Source organism: Perca flavescens, chromosome 14 (assembly GCF_004354835.1).
Source record: "Perca flavescens isolate YP-PL-M2 chromosome 14, PFLA_1.0, whole genome shotgun sequence".
NCBI lineage: Eukaryota > Metazoa > Chordata > Actinopteri > Perciformes > Percidae > Perca > Perca flavescens.
In genome coordinates, this window is record NC_041344.1 from 11,174,057 (window position 1) to 11,191,518 (window position 17,462).

The 17,462-nt window shown below is 39.6% G+C and overlaps 1 protein-coding gene across 4 annotated transcripts in view; it reads right to left on the minus strand.

Annotated features, from left to right (window-relative positions):
• Nucleotides 1–5,140: 5,140 nt before the first annotated feature.
• Nucleotides 5,141–17,462, minus strand: part of hivep1 (HIVEP zinc finger 1) — a 60,051-nt gene continuing 47,729 nt past the window's right edge. For all 4 annotated transcript variants that reach the window (XM_028597184.1, XM_028597185.1, XM_028597186.1 and 1 more), the window contains 6 exons: nucleotides 10,208–15,996; nucleotides 9,979–10,112; nucleotides 9,684–9,859; nucleotides 9,024–9,125; nucleotides 7,893–8,425; nucleotides 5,141–6,849 (listed from right to left, as the gene is read on the minus strand). In XM_028597184.1, coding sequence (XP_028452985.1) covers nucleotides 5,731–6,849; nucleotides 7,893–8,425; nucleotides 9,024–9,125; nucleotides 9,684–9,859; nucleotides 9,979–10,112; nucleotides 10,208–15,996 — 7,853 coding nt within the window. In that variant the 3' untranslated portion in view covers nucleotides 5,141–5,730. The remainder of the gene's footprint in view (nucleotides 6,850–7,892; nucleotides 8,426–9,023; nucleotides 9,126–9,683; nucleotides 9,860–9,978; nucleotides 10,113–10,207; nucleotides 15,997–17,462) is intronic.

Consider the following 17,462-nt stretch of genomic DNA (forward strand, 5'->3'; position numbering starts at 1 on the left):
ACTTTTTTCAACATACTATACTATAACTTTTTTCGACATACTACACTTTTACTTTTTATGATTTTTTTCGTCATACATATGACTATGACTTTTTTGCCATACTATACTATGACTTTTTCATGACTTACTATACTATGACTTTTTCATGACTTTTTTCGACATAATGTACTGTGACTTTATTATGACTTTTTTGACATGCTATAATATTACTTTTTTCAACATATTACACTCTGACTTCATTATGACTTTTTTCAACAAGCTATTCTACGACTTTGTATGACTTTTTTCAACTTACTATATCATGACTTTTTTGACATACTATACTTTAACTTTTTCAATACTATACTAAAACTTTTTTATGACTTTTTTCAACATACTACACTATCACTAACGTTTTTTTGTCATACTATACTATGACCTTTTCATGATTTGTTTTTCAACGTACTATACTATGATTTTTTATGACTTCTTTTGACATATTAAACTGTGACTTTTTATGACTTTTTATCACAAACTAAACTATGGCTTTATTCAACATACTGTCTGATGACTTTTTTATGACTTTTTTCGACATATTGTTCTATAACTTCTTATGACATACTATACTATGACTTTTCAATTACTTTTTCGACATACTATACTATGACTTTTAATTACTTTTTTCAACATAGTATACTATGACTTTATTATGATAGAGCACCTTACCTGCCTTGTCGCTGCAAGCGTCTCCTGCTTATACATCTTGAATTTCCCCTTGGGGATCAATAAAGTATCTATCTATCTATCTATCTATCTATCTATCTCTATCTATCTATGACTTTTTATGACATACTATACTATGACTTTTTTCAACATACTATATGACTTTTTATTACTTTTTTCAACATACTTTATTATTACGTTTTTGCCATACTATACTGACTTTTCATGACTTTTTTCGACATACTATATTATGACTCTTTTTTTGCCATACTATACTATGACCTTTTCATGATTTCTTTTCAACGTACTATTCTATGACTTTTTTCGACATACTACACTATGACTTTTTATGATTTTTTTCGACATACTATACTATGACTTTTCATTACTTTTTTCAACATACTATACTATGACTTTTAATTACTTTTTTCAACATACTATACTATGACTTTATTATGATAGAGCACCTTACCTGCCTTGACGCTGCAAGCGTCTCATGCTTATACATCCCGACGATCACGTGGGTGAGACGACCGGTGGTTGAAGGGGAGGAGGCGGGACGCACTCTATTCCTGAAACAACAGCTGACAACCGCAGAGGAGAGAGAAGATTTAAAACAGGATGTCATGCTGTGATTGGCTTGTGATACATGGCTGAATCTGATTGGTTTAACTAACAATGAAACAGCTGAATCCGATTGTCTGCTGACAAGTGAATGCCATGGAACAGCTGATCAATTAGGAGTGATGAAAAAAGAAATTTGAAGTCTTCCCTTAAGATCTTATGCTGAGCTTCATAGTATGATTTTTTTTAACATGCTACACTATGACTTTTTTCGACAATGGTGGTAATGAGGGAGGGACAAGCGCTGTTCTTTCACTTTCCCCACCCAGATTTTATCCTGTCGGTCTGGGTATTGAACCTATGACCTCCTGGTCACAAGCTCGCTTCTCTAACTTTTTGGCCACCACTGCTCATGTGGATTTTTTATTTAGTATCTTATCTTTTATTGTCCATATTATACTTTATTATGTCCATATTATACTTTATTATGACTTTTTTGCTATGCTATACAATGACTATTTTTATCACTTTTTTTCAACATAATATACTCTCATTTTATTAGGACTTTTTTTGACATACTATAATATGACTTTTTTCAACATATTACACTTTGACTTCATTATGACTTTTTTCGACATACTATACTGTGACTTTTTCATGACTTTTTTCGACATACTATATGACTTTGTTCAACATACTTTATTATGACTTTTTTCGACGTACTATATATATATATAACTATATTATTCATGGGGATTTGTTATTTTATCATCCTGTTTATGATGTATGTGTATGTTGTGTGTGATGTCTGTAAGCTACTGGGACCTTGAATTTCCCCTTGGGGCTCAATAATGTATCTATCTATCTATCTATCTATCTATCTATCTATGATTGATGAATGAATTAATTTTTTCAACATACTATACTATTACTTTTTCATGACTTATTTTGACATACTATATGACTTTTTTCAACATACTTTATTATGACTTTTTGCCATACTATACTATGACTATTTTTACCACTTTTTTTCAACATACTACTCTGACATTATTATGACTTTTTTTGACATACTATAATGACTTTTTTCGACATGCTACACTATGACTTCATTATGATTTTTTTCAACATACTATACTGTGACTTTTTTTTTGCGAATAATGTACTATGACTTTTGTATGACTTTTTTTAACATCCTATTTCAATCAGGAGAGACTTCCTTGCAAATATTAACATGTTTATTGTACAGGACAAAATATGAAAAATGAATGAAATTTCCCCTTGGGGATCAATAAAGTATCTATCTATCTATCTATTTATCTATCTATCTATCTATCTATCTATGACTTTTTTCGACATACTATACTATGACTTTTTCATGACTTTTTTTTCAACATACTCTTCTACGACTTTTTTTGACATACTATATTATGACTTTTTTTTGCCATACTATACTATGACCTTTTCATGATTTCTTTTCAATGTACTATTCTATGACTTTTTTCGACATACTATAATGACTTTTTATGACTTTTTATCACAAACTAAACTATGGCTTTTTTTGACATACTGTCTGATTACTTTATGACTTTTTTCGACATATTATTCTATAACTTCTTATGACATACTATACTTTGACTTTTAATGACTTTTTCGACATACTATACTATGACTTTATATGATAGAGCACCTTACCTGCTTTGTCGCTGCAAGCGACTCCTGCTTATACATCCCTTAGTACATTCTTATTGGTACAATTCTTAGTACACTTTTTCATGACTTTTTTCAACATACTATACTATGACTATTTTTACCACTTTTTTTCAACATACTATACTCTGACGTTATTATGACTTTTTTTGACATACTATAATATGACTTTTTTCGACATGCTACACTATGACTTCATTATGATTTTTTTCAACATACTATACTGTGACTTTTTTTGCGAATAATATACTATGACTTTTTTCAACATCCTATTTCAAGATCCTATTTCAATCAGGAGAGACTTCCTTGCAAATATTAACATGTTTATTGTACAGGACAAAATATGAAAAATGAAATGTGCAAAGTCTCTGGAGATTAGATTCCATCGAATCCATATGTTATAAAAGGGGTAGTGAACCCAAACATATCCCCCGATGGAGTCCATACACTGGTGGTGGTGATGAAGACGCCCAGGAACCAATCAAGATTGCCATTCAGCTGACGATCCCCGGAGTATGTGGGTGAGACGACCGGTGGTTGAAGGGGAGGAGGCGGGACGCACTCTATTCCTGAAACGACAGCTGACAACCGCAGAGGAGAGAGAAGATTTAAAACAGGATGTCATGCTGTGATTGGCTTGTGATACATGGCTGAATCTGATTGGTTTAACTAACAATGAAACAGCTGAATCCGATTGTCTGCTGACAAGTGAATGCCATGGAACAGCTGATCAATTAGGAGTGATGAAAAAAGAAATTTGAAGTCTTCCTGTAAGATCTTATGCTGAGCTTCATACTATGATTTTTTTCGACATACTACACTATGACTTTTTTATGATTTTCTTCGACATACTGTACTATGACTTTTTATGACTTTTTTCGAACACTATATTATGACTTCTTATGACATACTACACTATGACTTTTAATAACTTTTTTCAACATACTTTATTATGACTTTTTTGCCATACTATACAATGACTATTTTTATCACTTCTTTTCAACATATTACACTCTGACTTCATTATGACTTTTTTTTGACATACTATACTATGACTTTATTATGATAGAGCACCTTACCTGCCTTGTCGCTGCAAGCGTCTCATGCTTATACATCCCTTAGTACATTCATGTGGATTTTTTATTTAGTATCTTTTCTTTTATTGTCCATATTATTCATGTGGATTTGTTATTTTATCATCCTGTTTATGATGTATGTGTATGTTGTGTGTGATGTCTGTAAGCTACTGGGACCTTGAATTTCTCCTTGGGGATCAATAAAGTATCTATCTATCTATGACTTTTTTTTTGCCATACTATTTATTTTCAACATACTATTCTATGATGTTTTTCAACATACTATAATGTGACTTTTTATCACAAACTAAACTATGGCTTTTTTCAACATACTGTCTGATTACTTTTTTCGACATATTTTATAACTTCTTATGACATACTATACTTTGACTTTTTAATGACTTTATATGATAGAGCACCTTACCTGTCTTGTCGCTTGACTATTTTTTATCACTTTTTTTCAACATACTATACTCTGACTTTATGACTTTTTTTTTACATACTATACTGTGACTTTTTTTGCGATAATATACTATTACTTTTGTATAACTTTATTCGACATACTATACTATGATTTTTTTCAACATACACTATGATTTTTTTCGACATACTATACTATGACTTTTTTCGACTTTTTTTCCATGTACTAAACTATAACTTTTTGTGATTTTTTTTTGTTATACTATGACTTTTTCGACATACATTACTATGACTTTTTTCAACGTACTATACTAGGACTTCTTATGACATACATTACTATGACTTTTTTCAACGTACTATACTAGGACTTCTTATGACATACTATACTCGGACTTCTTTGACATTTTTATGACATACTGTTTTTTTATGACAAATTATACTATGACTTTCATGACATACTATATTATGACTTTTCGTGACTTACTGCTTTTCCTGACAAATTTTACTAAGGCTTTTTATGACATACTATACAGACTTTTTTCGACATACTAAAGTATTGTATGACTTTAACCGTAATATCTGCCATCTAATCAATGTCCAGTCCACCTTTAAAATATGTAGTGAGATATGTGTTTTGTATTTAACGTAGAAAAATACATCAACACCACTTTAATGTTTGTAAACAAAGTTTTACTGATACAGTTAAGAATATTGATACAACAATGTAAAGCTACCATAATGCACATACCTATGGACTTATGAATCATAATGGGCACTAGATGGATTATAATAAATAGTTGAATACAATATCTGTACACAGAAACATTGCCCTATAATCCATAGAAATGTACATATACCAGTACAACATTTATAATTCCATAAATTTATGAATGACAAATCCTCCAAAATAAAATTGATATCGTCCATTTGTATGCCTCTCTTTACTTCTATTTTTTGAAATAAACACAAGCAACCACTGAATTTATAAGGAATTATGTACAGGTTCCTAAACAAGAAACTCCATAAAGGCACAATTGTCTATACAACATGTACAAAAAGGAAATTGTCTGGAGCTGACAAAAAAGAAAGAAAATGATTGGTCATTATTATAATTATGATTGCACATACAATATGAATGTCAGCATTTGTGCTTTGAAAGGTGATTTGCAAGGAAACAAACCCCTAAAAAGTGTTTTCAGTCTTACAAAGTGACAAGAATTACAAAAAGGGAACAAGAAGAGCTTTTCATGTTGGGTCTTTAGGTGGCAATGACCAGTCTGTCTTCATCATCACTGGATACCTCATTATAGTCATCAATTACCTTCTGCCAACTAGTCACTGGCGGTGGTCTTGGAGGTGCAGGATCACTGGCTCCTTCAAATGATGACTCTTCAGCACTGTCTGCTCGCCTCTCAGGAGCTGGTGACCGATGCTGCTGGGGGGATTTATCCTTTTCTTGCCTCTCAACAGTCAGTGTGAGCTCTGCTCTGCTGCTGCCTCCAGTACTAGGCCTGCTGCCTGAGGTCACTTCTGGGCAGCTGCTAACCTTAAAAGGGGCGGGCGGTGAAGCAGGCAGCATGCAACTCCGTAAAGAACCCAGCCAATGTTCACTTTGAGATGGCTGTATTCCAGGACCTTCAGGGCTGCCCTGTCTCTCTGAGAACCCAGGGACAGGACTGAGGGTGGACAGAGGGCTGAGAGAAGGAATGATGGCAGGCAGGGCGATGTTAACTATCTGCAGACCTGGGACGTGTGTCTGGGGGCCGGTGCTGCTTTGCGAGGTGGGGTTGGCAGCTAAAACCTGCAGGGTGGCATTGAGGGTGAGCCCTTGCTGAGACAGCAGCTGGGTGGATGCCAGGCCTGTGTTAGTCAGCCCCATTAGGTTAAGTGTCTCCAGACCTACTGGCTGTATTGTTGGAGCCTGCAGGCCAGTGACCTGCCCTAAGGGGAAGCAGGGCACAACACTACTGATTGGTTCCTGGACCACAAGAGGCTGGGTTTGCAAACCCTCTGGATGTGGTGGAGTGTTGGAAGCTGGTAACGGGCTTGTGTTCCTGTGAATGACGCTCACTGCGGGGATGGTGAGCTGCACGGGGCCAGCCTGGATTGGTACAAAGGTGGAGTAAGCTGCCAGGCCAGCAGGCACCAGCTGGATCCCCCCAACTGGGACCATGCTGTAAGAGGAACGAGAGGGCTGCTGGGAGTGCAGGGGCAGGTGACTGAACAGGTGGGTCTGGGTGTCTGTTCCTGGTGTTTGGGCAAGACCCTGTGGGGGAAAGTGCATGAGACCTTGAGAGGCAAAAGAGGACGTCTGAGTGCTGCGGTCTACTGGTATGCCCGATTCACTGACTGCCACAGCAGGAGGTCCAGAGGTGTCCTGTGAAAAGGGAGAAAAATTCAATAATCAGTCTTATTTATTGACAAAATCCTAGAAGATTTAAAGAGGTTAATGATATTTTATTTACGTGTCATGCCAGTAAGTGGCATTACATTACAACAGCCACAACACAATATTGTAACCCATTAATTGTCAAACTAGAACTAAACATTTTATACATAAAACAAAACAACAGACACACAAACTAAAGAAATAACAAACCTCCTCCTCCTTTTAGCCCATGCTTGTTATAAAAAGTTTGCAAATAAAAACGTTTTACGTTCAAACAACCAAACTAACAGATCTTTATACTGCCTCATCTCTTTTACTTCAACTTTGTTAAATAACTTCAATCTTAAATCATGAAAATATGTACAATACAGAGCAAAATGAACTTAATTTTCTATTTCATTGAGCTCACATGAATAACAGAGTCTATCTTCCTCACTAGTGCCCGACCAACGTCCTGTTTCAATATGGAGAGGGAGTATACCAGACCTGAACTGAGCACACACAGATCTTTTCACCTTGGACAGATTATATTTTACATATTTCTCAATACCAAAATCAATTTTTCATCAATCTATACATGTTAAGTTTTGGTTTATACCAAATCTCAACAGTCCACTGCTGAAAAACAGTGTATTTTATCACATCAATATCTACCTTTTTGCGCATAAAATATACTTCAAATCCTGTCCTAATAACATGGATATGCTCAGCTCAAGGCCCACCCATCTGCATGTCCCATATTAACATTTTCTTACATAATCTACTGTCACTCATATCCAAAACTCTATTCCATAATCTGCACATAGATACTACCTAGCGGAGTTCATAAAACAGTTAAAGTGAAATAGTATTTGGATCTATCCACAGAGTCTAATCAGAATCAATAAGACTCGTCACCTTTTTCAGAGCATTCAAAGGAGCTTTGTTGAAGTGCTTCACATGTAGGATTTAAAGTAAGGGTATGGATAGGAAAGAAGGGGGGGAGGCAGGGAGGGATGGAGAGAGACATAATGACAATACTTGGGTCTCACCTGGGCTAGCTTGGAGCTCTTGCTTGGCACTGGGGGACTAGGGGGCACATCAAAGTCAGGGTAGTCGATGGACATCTGCCTGCATGGGGACACTGGGCTCATCATGTGCACTGACTCTGTGTCTGAGGTGTAGGAGTCTGATGGGATGGCAACAGGCGGAGGAGAGTAAGGGAGGGGCATTGAGCTGTAGCAGGACCCAGAGATGGACATTTGCTTGCTCAGGGACACAGGGCTCATCATGGGGACAGATTCAGAGTCTGATGTGTGGGATTCGGGAGCTGGAGGCTGGGAGAGAGTAAGGGCAACAGTGCTGATTGACATCTGGGCTAGGAGGGCGCTAGGAGGGACTTCAGCCTCTTTGGAAGGGATATGCTGAGGGCTGGCAGAGACAGAAGGGTTGGTAGACAGGCCAGACTCTGCTTGGCTGTCCTCCTCTTCCTCCTCGTTATCATCATTCTCCTCATCATCAGGGCCATCGGAGTCGTCACCATCTGAATCTTGACGGTCAACGCTGCTGACCTGACTCCGGTCTCCTGTAGATGAGAGAATACGTAAGAAGGAAGTCTATTCCTGGTATTCTGCAGAACATATTAGTCATCAGAGCTGGTATATATAAGCTCTTTGGTAGTATTGAACCATTTTCATTCATTAAAGCTCTATGATCATGTAGGTTTCTTTCACATTCAGTGATGTTTCTGCTCCTGCTGCAGTGTTTCACACCCTAGACCACCCTACAGCCCTTTGCTCCATCACAGGAAGAGGAGGAAAAACAAATATGGTCTTAAGAGACTGGGACCATAGAATGCTTTCAGGCAGATTCTCTCTTTTTTTTCTTCTAAAATTAGACGCAGCAATTTCCTCTTTCTAAACGCTGTGCATGCCACCCACATGCGCTTTGAGTTAACAGAGGAAGAAGCTGCATTTAGAATTTCTAATTAGACCATGGCAAAGCTATTGATCGACATAGCAACAGAGCACAAGCGGGGACAATCTGTGTTTTATATCTCATGTCATTAACAGAACTATTAAAAGAAGGGCAATCCTGTTGTTTAGAACTGAAGCAAATTTTAAGCACACAAGTATCCTTCTGTATTCCCCTCTAGGATAAGGCTGCACAGTGAAGCACTGTACCTGAGTCCTCTGCATCCTGATCCTCAATGAGACCCGCAGGAACCCCCATCTCCATGCATTTCTTACTGTGGGCCTTGGATTTCATGTGCTTGGTCAGATTTCCTGTAAGAAGAGAGGTAGTGAGGTCTTGCAGGTGGGTGGAGCTCAAACAATTGCACAGAAGGAGTTTATGTAAGAAAATGTGGTCTTTGGGCAACTGTATGTAAAGGGTGAGTAACTGATAAAGACATTTTTAAATGAACGTGGGTTGCACTGACACCGAGTACTGTTCTGCAGTGTGGCGTGGGTAGGCAAGTTCGATAAAGAATGGTGAATCATACTGTCTTGGTTTAGGAGATGGTGAAACAACATCTTCAATTTTATAAAAGGAAGATGTTGAACTGTACCAGTTGAAGGCTATTACACATATATCATCTCTGATGTAAATTATGTGTTAAAACTAATTTTATGTTCAGTTGTAAGATCAGTGTAACAAAATTATTTTGTATAATGGTTTATATGTATTTATTTGATTTTGTATAATTGATTATTGTGAAAATTTCGAGACTCTTACACTTCTCTATACCTCTATGAAATCATGACATATGTAAAATAAACAAGTAAGGCAGCAGTGGCTTTAGATTTGTAGCTTTGAAAACTGATCAACTACTGAGCTCTAACCTTTTGTCTTGAAAGAGAAGTTGCAGTGGACACAGTGGTATGGCCGGACGTCAGAGTGGGTGCGGATGTGTTTGCGTAGCATGCTTGGCTTCTTGCAACGGATCCCACATTCCTCACAGATGTATTTACCGCGTCCACGCCCACGGACGTAAATATACTCTTCATTAGATTTGTATCTGTGGGGTTGCAATAGAACCATGACACATATACGTAAGATAGGAAGACAAACACATAAAACCAAATAAATACAATTTCAAATTGTATTATACAATTAATTTATCGTTTTCAATCATACCCGCCATCGAATATTTTGACCCGTCTTGGTTCCGTTTTAGATGCCACGTCCTTGTCTGACTCGTTGCTGGCCTGAGTTTCTGGTTGCACTTTATTTCTGGTTTCAACTGATATAGACTTCTGGGTTATTGGCACCTGCAGAAAGAAGAAGTGATTGATGTATTTATTGATTTGATTTAAGAAACAAGGCGGCAATATAAGAGAAAAAAAAACTTTGCATTTATTCTTACCCTGGGCATGACGTCTTTTAGCTTGCCTGAGTAAGACAAGATGTCAGATTTCCCGCTCGTTCTTATGGCCGAGGTGTAGTGTATTTTCTTGGAGCTCTGCTTGGAGTCAAACAGAGACATGACCACCTTGGTGGGCAACCCAAGAGGGTTGTGGTTGTTGGGGCTGACAGTCCAGACAGCATATGCTGAAGTCTTCAGGTCAGTCTGTGGAACATGAAGAGGTTTCCTCTTCATCAAGAAACACCATGTAAAAGTGGTGGCAGTCTTCAGGCTGGGAAAAGACAGGCGATGACTGTCTTTTGTGTTAACCACAGACACAGATGTGGTCAGTTTCACCTGGCCACCATGGAAACTGGATGGCCTAATAGGAGATTTGGCAGGAGTCCATCTCTGTTCCTCAACTTTCTCTTGGGGCTTTAGAGTGTTATTAGCTGACATGGAGGTGCCCTGGCTACCAAGTGTAGTATTCCGTGCAGGGCCTGCCTCCTCATGAATAACAGTGTTTGTGTCTTTCTTTAGCCCAGCACTGTCAGGTGACATAGGCTTAACATCATCAGTAGCCTGTGAGTCCTTCTCCCCGTCTGTTGTAACTTGCGGCAGAGGTGGGGCTTCAGTCTCAATAGGACTGTCAACCGGTTCAGTTGTGCAAACCTGCCTAACAAGTGTTAGCTTCCGCTGCCTGGTAACCTCTGACATCTTGCAATTAAGATAATTGACTGACCTGCCATCAGTTAGACAGGCCACACCATGCTCATCCTTAGCCCGTTTTTGGTGCTTTTCCATGTAGATGTCTAAGCTGTTGGCAGGTGACAGCATTCGTTTACTTGAGGCAGTGGGTTCCTGCTGTGGGCATAGAGTCACTGATGCCAGTTTCTTTGTGCAATGTAAAGATCCAGTAGAAGGTGCTCTTTCTCCAGTATGGTTATGACTCCCATCCTTCTTTGCAGTTGATACAGCATGATTATCACTCTCTACACTGTGAGTGGATGATAAGCTATTTTTTTTTTTGGACACAGAGGGAGCAGGGTGCATCTGCTCATGAGTTATGAGGATTTGTGGCAATGGTATAGCACCTGCTTGGATCTGACCAAATGGGTCCCTTTGCTGTACACCTGACAAAACAACAGTCTGTGTCTTAATATCTGAGGCCTGATGATTGTGTTGACCAACATATACATTTTGGAGTACATCCGACGATTTTGAAATGCTCAAAACTGGATTGGCAATAGGTATTGTTATAACTGGCAAGGCTGTCTGAGTTCCCTGTGTGCTGGAGAATGAAAATGTTTGGCTTGCTCTCAGAGCAGGACACTGCAGTTGGTATTTGGGCACAAAACTTTTCTTTTCTTCAGAATTGGCTGATTTGTTTTGGACATTCTCACGACAAATTAAGATCTGGCTCAGCGGTTGTTGTAACTTTTGGCATATTTGAACCCTTGATGTTTGATGCCACGGGTGTGGAAGGCCATGGACTTGAGGCTGCTGGGTTAGGCTACCCAAATGAATGCTTTGCACAATTTGCTCATTCTTGTGCAAGGGTGCTTCTCCAGTATGCAGAATAAAAGGCTGAGCCATGGTGCGCCTATTGGCAATGTGAATCTGCTGGGATCTATTCTGCGTCAAAGAGCTAACATTTGTAATGGGGGGTTTATCTAGAGGTATGACAGCTTTACGAACCGGTTGCTGACTCTCGGGGCCTATCTTTAAAGACATTTGGCGAACTAATGGCCCCCGCCTCCTTTCAATAAGTGGCACCTGGGCAACTTGGAAGATTTGTCCACTTTTTGGCTGGCCAACAGGTGAGAGAGATCTGCTGGGAGATACATTGCCACAGTCAAAGGACTTGCTACGATAGTCACATGAAATCTCCACAGAGGGTTGAGTGCAGGTGATCTGTTCAGATGCTGCACGCCTCATCATTCCAGGCACACCTAGGGTGTTGAAGGCTGTTGGCAAACCTTGAGGCTCTGGAACTTTGCTGACACACTCCCCTCTAGAAGGACTCTCTGACCTAGATGTCTCATCTCTGTCAAAAGAGGCTGAGATGCTGGAACAACGAGAAAGACTACTGTCCCTGCTGAGGCTTCGCGAGAGGCTGGACTCAAAACTGGATTCAGCTGAGGAGTTGTCCATTTGAGCTAGACGAATTCTTTTCTTTTTTGGCGGAAGTTTCTCTGCTGGTAACTTCGACAAACTCTCACTTCTCGGAGGCCAGCTGAACTGATCGGCAGGCTTATCTGCTGGCTCAGTAGTCTGGGTTTCATGTTCTCTGTCAGGCTCCTCTGTGACCAGAATCTCAGGAACTTGGATGTTATTTTGACGAACCAAACGAGACTGATGGACAGGAGTAGAGTTTTCACCAGCTGCTGCTATGGAGCCATCAGTACATTGTTCCTTACTTTGATTTCCATAGTCAGCACTCTTGGGTTTGGAAATGTTTTCATGGTAGCGGTCGGCTGAGACATTTATTATTGCATCCGTTTTGAGTTTGGTGAGGGGATCCTTCTCCAAAATATCAACAGGAGAGGCCCTGTCAATTGATTCCGTCTCAAATGAATTGGGTCTGCTGAGAGAGTTGGTGTGTCTAATGACTGAAGTACCACTGCCTTGCCTTTGCAAGTCTCCTTTAGGAGAGGTGCTGATCTGGGTCTCTCGTATTGGTGACAGTCTGGAATCTGAAGTATTATTACCTCTTGCTACAAGCTGAATCTGAGTTAGCTTTGACTGGTTGTTTTTGGGCTGTATGTCTACTATTACAGCATGCTGAGAAAAGGTCTGTCTGTCCAGAGCTGTTGGTAGCTCAAAACTAACTGAACAAGGTGGAATGGTGTCAGTGGGCGATTGATCATCCTCATCGCCAACGCTTTTCATTTTCCTTCTCTTCCTAATTGATGTCTGTTGATCAAGTATTCCTGAACCACTAGTTGATCTAGGGACTATGGGCTGCATTATGTTAACGTGAAAAACATCTTGATCAGTTTCTTTAGCCATAATCGGCTTGTTTTTTGGACCATGAAGCTCAGAGCAATAGAATTTCTTGTGAGTTTCAAAATTCTCTAACTTTCTATAGCGATTACGACACGTTTCACACTCATACATTGTGCCTTTATTCTGCTGAGGCTTTCTGTTTCTGTCCTGACTGTGCTCAAAAGATCTGCTTCTTTGCATCAGCTCTGTGGAACTGCTTGGACCATGATATCCCTCATCCATGGAGCGTACAGTAGGGAGGCCATGCCCCTCATTTGTGGTAAAGTCCTCCACTGCTGCTTGTCTGACTAAGGTACGAGAATGTATTGCTGGATTTGGGGTCGATGGGGCTGATGAAAATACATCATCATTAGACAAACTTATTTTGTCATCAAATGATTGACAAATTCGCAGAGGATGGGGGAGGGGGGCAACATTAAGGGGAAGAGCAGAGTGTCCAGGTGTAGTAGGCATAGAGTTACTTCTTGTTATTGGCAAACAATCCATTGGTGGGTATTGAGAAGGTACAGAGAGAAGAAATACTGGCTTTGATTTATCTGTAGGAGTAAATGGGGACTTGGGGATGTCTGAGCTGGAACTTGACCTTCTTCCCATTGGTTTAAGATCAAACTGAAAAGAGTCTTTAAATATATATGATTTAGGGGAGTCTATGCTACCTCTCCTTGAGAGAGATGTCCTCCTTGGCTTTACACTGTCCAGCTGCTTGTTGTCAACAACTGCCTCATTATCAGATATCAACTTTGAAATGCGTTCTTCCAGAGAGAGTGCTTTGACTTCTAATGGTGGACGCATCTGTCCTTCTGTGGCTTGTGACGTTTGCTCAGCTGCTACGTGCATTACTGTGGCAACTGCATGAGGGACATGGGGAAGAGTATTCTTGGCAATGTCAATGTCCACTGGTGGAGTTATCTTAACAAATGGGCTGGGTGGACTCATTGCCTGATCAGCGCTTTCAGAACGTGAGAAGTAGCCAGAATCTGTACTTCCCAAACTGCGAGGACTTAGTAGACACTTAACCTGCTGCTGTTGAGAGAAGTCTGTTGCCTGTTGCCTTTGAAGCTGAGCATGTCCACCCAACAGTGGAGACTTGCACTGTTGGTCTTCATCTTCGCTTACAGTATCGAGTGAGGGATTTGTACCATCCACCTCTTTTAGAGATGACAAGACTGTCAAGCTTGATCTCATGCTGGCAGTCTGGAACTCTCGTTGCCGTTGTGCAGCCGCTTGCTCAGGTGCCGCACATGTAACTCTTGGGCTATCTGCCCTCAGAGGGGAGACATTAACTGGGTATACAACAACTTTTGGAAGTGCAGCTGTCCCTTTGGGCTCGTGCATCCTCTGATCTGGGGCTGGTTTAATTGACTCTAACACAGCTGATGAGTCCACTTCCTCGTGGCTTGCTTGACTTGTACCTGCACTCCGTAAACTTTTTTCAGATAAAGCTGCGACACTGCTTTGTGATGAGTCAGGGTCCAAGTCTGCAGTGCTACCATCCTCATCACTGTCACCGCTCTCCTCCGCCTCTGAATGTGTTCCTAGGGCTTTGTCAGATTCTTGAGAAAGCGATCCACCTCCAGATTCAGAGCGTGCAATGAGACCCAGTTTTATAGCATGGGCATGTGATTTCTTGTGCTTGTACAAGTTGCTCTTGGTTTTGAATGAGAAGCCACAAGTAACACAGGGATATGGTCTTTCTCCTGTGTGAGACCTGATGTGTTTGAGCAGCACGCTGGGTTTTGCACATGCCCGACTGCAGTATTCGCAAACGTACTTTCCGGGCTTCTTAGGCTTTTGGTCCTTAAAAACCTGATCACCACTAAAATTCATTACAGTGGTCATCTGAACTTGGTTGCTGCCAGGTGTGACTGGGACCTGAATGGTACTGGGAACACTTGCTGAGAGGGACTGGCATGTGTGCACAACTGGCGGCTGGCTTTGTGGCAAAGCATTGGAGCCTGAGGGAACAGGCGCATGGGTTATAGTGGATGGTCCATTATTAAAGCTCATGTGCAAGCTGGGCTTTTCTGGATTTGAAGCAACACGCATAAAATGCGGTGTAGCGAGCGGAGAGGACTGCATGGGAGTACCCTGTGTAGATGTCTGCACGTTTCCCTGTAGTGGTGCTGAAATGCCAATAAAGTTGCCTTGCTTGTCGATATAATAAGTCTGCATATGGGAAGGTTGGTTCTGGAGACCAACATTGACAGCTGGCATTGTTGTTAATTCACCACTTGATTGAGCATTAAAGGCGGATGCTGGTTTTCCAATGGTTGTGACCTGCAAGGAGTTTTTCCTCTCAGCCAGTGTACTAAAATCAGGCTCCATGGCCTTAAGTAGAACATCAAGTGAAGCACTGCTGTGGTAAGGATCTCCCTCAAAGCTGGGATTTTGGCTCTTGCTGTCTTTGGGCTGAGACACTTTAATCAACGAGCCCTCCTCACCATCAGTGGGCTCAAGTGATGGTGGCCTAGAAGATGTTTCTTCCTGCTTTAGCCTTTCAGAGTCGGTGGAAGGTGACCCCTTGTGTGGGGATGCTGCAACTGGTTGGGCATATTGTGGGTCTCTTTTCTCACTAGGTGATGTTGAAGGATTGTGGGAAGGACTGTTGGCAAAGGAGCAGCAAGAAGAAGGTGTAGATTCCTTGGACGATGTTCCGTGGAGCACAGTTTCAGAGGTTTTCAACTGCAGGGGCTTCTTCACCGGAGATTTTGGAATTTTCTCTAGAGGATTCTCTACAACAACCTTTTTCCTCTTCAGGCCTTTTATGTTATCTGCATTTCTCTGACTGCTTTCAGATATCCCTGTGGGAGAAAGAGACAGAAATGCACAGTTGGTACAACAACACCATCTGTCTCCAAACTTCTCCCAACACTTTACTATATGGGCAGATTAAGCTCAAAAGTCCCCTCTGAGAAAATAAATTCCAGTGCTGAATTGTTAAAATGTTCTTATTATCTTATTAAACTAATAGCATTTAATTTAAAACTATAGACTACAGATAATTCTAGCCTGTTGTATTTGGGGTTAGACCTTTTAGAAATTTTGTCATTTGGTTTAAAAATAGTGCCCATTTCCAAATTAGTAACATAGTGGAGAATAGAGAGGCCACCAACACCCAAAGCTATGGCACTTGGTCTTGTTTTGACCAAGTCAAATATATAACTGTCAATTAAACATTAGTAATATTTATTTTGATTTGTATTCCTAATTTGCATCAACACTTTAGCACATGAAGGAAAACAATGGGTGCAATTTATCTCCTCAATAATAAACTCATTGATTTTAATCTGACATTTAGCATCAATTGACAAGCATCAACTGATCAAATTACTATACTTGTCATTTATTGGTCACAGATGCTTTTTAAACCTTTTTGCAGACATTATATTTATTTCTTAGATCAAAAAGCAAATAAGTACTGTTTTAATCAATAGTGTATTTTGATGGATTATATAGTGCCTTCTAATTAGACCTTTGTTTTACTCATCACTATTATGACAACGTGACTATGTTTAATATTAATTATATGCCGTACAAGCTGTGCAAACTCTAGTGACCATTAGGGTTTACACTGCTGAACTTCAGACTAAATCAAAACTAATATTCTAGTTTGCTTCACTTTAGAGTTATACAGTCATTCTTGAAACCAGCAATGTAATGCTGATGAACATACAGAATAATAACAGTGCAATATAATAACATTATCGATGTTGCCGTTATATAAGAAAAAAGTATTGTACTCAACAGCTATTTTAAGCGTTGTAAATTAAAGATAAAGAAGAAATAACCTGCCACATAAAATTTCTGAAAAGCTTTCACTAAAGGTGAATGCTTTTACTCTGTATTTTAATTGGTTAATTTATTAATAATTTCTTTTGTTAAAATTGGATGAGCATATATTCCCTAATTTAGACACATCACCCTTACCTTTATTTATTTGCTGTGTGACTAATACCATAGAGGCCTACGCTTCATTACATAAGTAAAGAATATTTTTGCTTTTTTGCTTGCTGCACGGAGGCTCAGCTGATTAGAAAATGTAAGTGCATTCAAAACTGCATTTCAATAATAAAGCAGCACTGTTTTTAAAAGGGCGCACCCATACCATGGTGTCCCATAATTTGTTCGAGTTGGCCCTGTAATATAGTGATTCAGGCATTTTTTTATTTTATTTTATTTTTTTTAAGGACATGTTGCATAAGATTAGCCGTGCCCTGTCACAGTTTCCTGGCTTGGTAGGTATTTCCCAAGATGAGGTCAGGGTTCC